The 5252-nt window shown below is 66.2% G+C and overlaps 1 protein-coding gene across 1 annotated transcript; it reads right to left on the reverse strand.

Moving 5' to 3' along the window:
* Positions 1 to 639: 639 nt before the first annotated feature.
* LOC129126421 (immunoglobulin superfamily containing leucine-rich repeat protein 2) lies at positions 640 to 4790 on the reverse strand. The gene is made up of 2 exons (XM_077185245.1): positions 4564 to 4790; positions 640 to 3805 (listed from the first exon to the last, which is right to left on the reverse strand). Exon 2 carries the CDS (start codon positions 3797 to 3799, stop codon positions 1703 to 1705), a length of 2097 nt encoding a protein of 698 aa, XP_077041360.1. The 5' UTR covers positions 3800 to 3805; positions 4564 to 4790; the 3' UTR covers positions 640 to 1702.
* Positions 4791 to 5252: the final 462 nt, after the last annotated feature.

The following is a 5252-nucleotide window of genomic DNA, read 5'->3' on the forward strand; positions in this document are numbered from 1 at the left end:
GGGACCCCTTAGGGATTGAGGTGACACCATCAGGGAGAGGAGTTTGGGGAGAAAAAAGGCAAAAAAAAGCGAGGTTTGGAATGTTTTTTACAAAAAAAAAACAAACAGGTGGAGATTGTAGAAATTCCATCAAAAATTAAATACACTACAGATAAAATGATAAATAAAAGATATCTAAAATGACATAAATCATATCTAAAATGATAAAAACCTATCTAAAAGAATAGAAAGCATATCTCAAATGATATTAAAATGATAGAAATTATGATTAAGATGATAGAGAATGATCTGGAAAATGACAGAAAATGATCCATAAAACGATGGAAAACACATCCGTGGGATGTTTCCTTGCTCCAGCGGATTCCGATGCTCACCGGGAGAAAATGGAATTCTTTTTTTTTTCCTCTCCGGGGTGAATTTATAGGGAAGATTTAATGGATTTGGGCGATTCCGTTCGCACGCAAACGCGATTTCCGCGCCTGCTTTATGGCCGGAAAAAATGAATTGATGTTTTTACGATATTAAAAAACGTGTAAAACACATAAAAGGAGGCGGCTGTGGCGGTGCCACCTCCTGGCTGTCCCCTCCCCGCCCTGGGGACAAAATCCCGGTTTTTCCCCCCAAGCACGGAGGCGGCTCCACTTTCAATCCCTTTTATTGACTCGTTACGGACAGAAGCGCGCAGAGAAGGCGCCCGCGGCACCGGGGCGAGCGGGGCCGGCGCCCACCGTGGCCACCGCGGCGACCTCGGCCCGGGCTCGGGGCGCGTCTGCGGCTCACACACTTGGCTACAAGGCTACTCTACCCAAAACACACCGAGGGGACGGGACGGGGCCGGGAACCGGGAACTGGGCACCGGAGATCCGGGAACAGGGAGTCGGGGATGGGGGACCGGGGATCGGGGAGCCCCCGGCGCCTCGGGGCGCGGAGCTGTCCCGGCGAGCCCGGTGCTGAACGGGGAGAACGGGACCCACCGGGAACGGGAGCAGCGGGGACCGGGGAGCACCGGGACCCACCAGGAACGGGAATGGTGGGGACCGGGGAGCACCAATATCCATCGGGGGCTGGAGAGAACCGCCCGGGAGCGGCGGGGACCGGGAATGTCGGCACCCACCGGAGCGAGGGGAGCATCGCCCGGGAGTGCCAGGGACCGAGGAGCCCCGGGATCCGTCGGGAAGCGGGAAAACCGCCCTGGGGTGGCGGGGACCGGGAATGACGGCACCCGCCGGGGAAATTCGGGATGCGCCGGAGCGCGGTGGGGACACTGGGGAGCGGAGGGGACAGCTCCGGGCTCGTCAGGAGAGAACCGGGAAGCAGAGGGGACTCACCGGGCACCGAGGAGCGGCGGGGACTGAACCGATTCCAGCAAAGAGAATTTGGGGCTATCGGGCTTTTTGCTTTTAGCCGTTTTCTCGGGGTTTTTTCGTTTTTTTTCCTCGGAGGGGAAAGCGAACCCGGGGCTGGCGGGCGGCGGAGGGAGGCGGGGGAGAGGGAATCGTTGCTGCCGCCGAGCCGGCAGCGAGCACCGCCGGTGCCCGAAATGGAAACGAAATCGTGGGAGGCTCATCCCGGGGGCACCGGGCGAGAGGAGAAGGGGGGCAGGAGGAGGGGCAGGAGAGGCGGGGATGGCTCCGCTCGCTCCCGGAGGTTTTTCCCCGGGCGGAGCGGGGGGCGGGAGCGGGGGCAGGGGGATCCGGGGGGCTCAGCAGGGCCGCTGCCGGTAGTTGCCGTTGATCTCCGGGGAGATGGTGACGGCCTCGGCGCCCAGCGGCAGCTTGTCGCTGTACTCGGAGCGCACCTCGAACTCCTCGGCGCCGCCCTTGGACTGCGACTCCGCCATGGAGCTGGCGGCCACGCTCTCCTCCCGCTCCAGCTCCGCCGCGCCTTCCCCCTCCCTCCCGCGCCGCCACCGCGCTCCTTCTTCATCCCCCGCCTCCTCCTCCTCCTCTTCCTCCTCCTCCTCGGCCTCGGCCTCGCCGGCACCGAAGTTCTTCTCGGACTCCAGGTAGGAGGCGCGGGGGTCGAAGTCGGCGGCCATGCGCTTCTCCATCTGGTCGGGGTTCTGCGCCTTCATGATCAGCTTGTAGGGCTTGGCCTGCAGCTTGGCGAGCAGGTGGCACCACGTGGCGCCCAGCAGCGGCAGCGTGGCCAGCAGCAGCAGGAAGATGCTGACCACCACGATGATGATGAGCGACGGGATCTCCTTCTTGGTGGTGAACACCACCTGCACCCGGCACTCCTCGCCCGGCGAGCTCAGGCACACCGAGTAGTTGGTGCCGGGGCTCAGGCCCTGGAACCAGTACGAGTTCACGCCGGCCTCGATCTGCGACCACTGCAGCAGGGCGTGGCCCTGGCGGCCCTGCTGGCACAGGTAGAGCACGCCCAGGTGGCCCCCGCCGGGCTGGGTGGGTGTCAGCTGCACTCGGGCGTCGCGCTCGGCCACGTCCAGGGCGATGACGCCCAGCTCGAAGCTGTGCCGCTTGAAGTCGCCGCTCTGGTTGAAGGCGTGGTTGGAGATGTACTTGGAGCCGCCCGCCGAGGCCCCGCACTTCTTCTCCAGCCCCGGCGGCTCCAACGGGACCCGGCCCCGGCCCTCAGGCTCCGGCCCCGCCGCCGAGCCGGGCCGGCTCTGCCGGGTGGGGCCCAGCGCTTTGCCCCTCTCCTCCGGGGTCAGCACGCTGTTCTTGGCCGCCTCGGTGCCGGGTTTCTTGTCGCCCGCCTGCCCCTTTCCGCCCAGCGGGTCCCCCCCGGGCACCGGCGGGTATTTCTGCGGGCCCGCCACCGCCACGCTGACCGAGGAGTGGTTGCTGCCCACCTCGTTGGTGGCCACGCAGGTGTAGGTGCCCTCCTCGCGCTTGCTCAGGTGCGGGATCACCAAGGTGCCGTTCTTGAACGCCACAAAGCGCTCGGGCTCCGGCCGCGGCTCCTCCTTGGCCGCGCTCTCCGGGCCGCTCCCGCCCAGCTCCAGGCTCTGGCCGGCCGTGCGGATCTTCCAGCGCAGCTCGGGCGGCGGCGAGCCGCTGGCGGCGCAGTGCAGGCTCAGCGTGAGCCCGTCGGGCAGCCCGGCCGCGTCCAGCTCGGGCCACTGGGTGATGCTGACGGCGGGCGCGGCGCAGCGCAGCTCGGGCAGCTTGGCCAGGGGCACGCCGCGCAGGCGCTCGGGCAGCGCGCAGGCGATGGAGTCCTTCTCGGGGATGGAGATGAGCGTGCTCTCCATCCAGCGCTTCAGCCACTGCAGCGCGCAGGAGCACTCGAAGGGGTTGTTGTAGATCTGCAGGTGCGACAGCGAGCCCAGCGAGTCGAAGATGCCCTCGGCCAGCGTGGCGAAGCGGTTGTTGTTGATGCGCAGCGAGCGCAGGTCCTTGAGCGTGCGGAAGGCGTCGGGCGGCACCAGCGCCATGCGGTTGTTGTTCATCTTGAGCAGCTGCAGCGCGCTCAGGTTGCGCAGGTCCCGCCAGGGGAACTCCACGATCTGGTTGTGGCTGATGTCCAGGTTCTTGAGCTGCGCCAGCACGGCCAGCGCGCCGGGCTCGATGGTGGCGATCTCGTTGTGCGCCAGCCACAGCGAGCTCACCTGGGTCACCTCGGCGAAGGCGCCGCGGGGCAGCGAGCTGATCTTGTTGGCCGACAGGCTCAGCGTGGTCACGTTGGAGGGCAGCCCCGCGGGCACGGCCTGCAGCTCCTTGTAGGCGCAGTCGGCGAACTGGTGCGCGTACTTGTCCACGCAAGCGCAGGGCTCCGGGCACGCCCGGCCCGAGCCCAGCAGGGCCGCCAGCAGCAGCGCCAGCAGCGGGGCCATGTCCCCCTGGCAGGGGACAGCGCGGGGCTCAGCGCCAGCGCGCCCCGGCCCCGCCCGGCGGCGGGAGGTGGAGGCGGCGGGGCCGCGCCCCATTGTCTGTGCCCGGCTCCCCCCGGCTGCCGCCCGCTGCCTCCCGCGCATCCCCTCCTCGCCCTCGCCCCCGCTTTCCTCCCCTTCCCGTCGGCTCTTCCCACCCTTCTCGCTCTCTTTTTCTCGGCTCAGTCAGGTTTTTCCTTCTCTCTCCCCTGGACGGTTCTTCCCACCCTTCTCACTCTCTATTTCTCGGCTCGATCAGGTTTTCCTTCTCTCTCCCCTGCCCGGTTCTTCCCACCCTTCTCACTCTCTGTTTCTCCGCTCGATCAGGTTTTTCCTTCTCCCTTCCCACCCTTCTCACTCTCTTTTTTCCCGGCTCAATCAGGTTTTTCCTTCTCTCTCCCCTGGCCGGTTCTTCCCACCCTTCTCACTCTCTATTTCTCCGCTCGATTTTTCCTTCCCCCTTTCCCAGCCTTCCCACCCTTCTCACTTTCTTTTTCCCGGCTCTATCAGGCTTTGCCTCCCCCACTCACCCCCACCCCGCAATAACCAACTAATTAACCTCCATTTTCTTTATCCTCTGCTTTCATCTCTCCTTCCCCAATTATTTCTTTCGCTTCCCTCTCCTCTCCCTTCCCTCCAGCTCTCCCCTCCCTCTCTCTCCCCCGTCTCTTCCTACTTCATCCCCGCCCTATTCCCCCTCTCCTGTCCCCCTGTCCCCCGCCACTCACCCTCTCCTAGGTGCCTCTCCGCCACCCTCAGCCCTTCCCGGCGCTCCTCATCCTCCTCCTGCCAGCCGGACGAGGGGCGGGGGGACCGGGGGGACCCCGCCCGCTGCCCCCGCGCCTGCCGGGGCTGAGCTGCGAGCGGCGGCGGGGCCGTGCGGGCTCTGGGCTGCCGAGGCACAGCGAGAGGCAGCGATTTGCATTTCTGCCAGCCTCTCCCTCCGCCCGCCCGCCCGCCACCCCCTTCCTTCTCCCAGCCCACCACCCACCCACCCACCCACCCCCGCGGCCGCTCCCGCACCGCCGGTACCCCCGAAAATACAGAAATATCCCCCCCAAAAAAGCGGAGCCGCCGGTGCTGCTCGGCCCGCGGGCGTTCTCCGCCGCTCGGCCGCTGCTGTGCGGTTCCCCCGGAGCGGCGGCGATGCCGTCGGGGCGCGGGTCCCCCCGTCCCGCCCGCTCATCCCTCGGAGGATGGAGGAAAAGCAGGTGGGAGCCTCCCGTGCCGCTATTCCCGATCCACGCGGGAATTCCAGCGGCGATGCCGGCCCGTGCGGGCGCTCAGCGCGCCTTGAGCCCGCCGGGAGGACGGGGACGGGAGCGGGGGGGACGCTGCTCCCGCATCCCGCCCCCGGAGCGTTCCCCCGGGGAAAAGCGGGAGCCGGGGAGCGCGGTGCGACCGGAGCCCCGGGCGG

The sequence above is a fragment of the Agelaius phoeniceus genome, chromosome 13 (assembly GCF_051311805.1).
Source record: "Agelaius phoeniceus isolate bAgePho1 chromosome 13, bAgePho1.hap1, whole genome shotgun sequence".
NCBI classification, from domain to species: Eukaryota; Metazoa; Chordata; class Aves; order Passeriformes; family Icteridae; genus Agelaius; species Agelaius phoeniceus.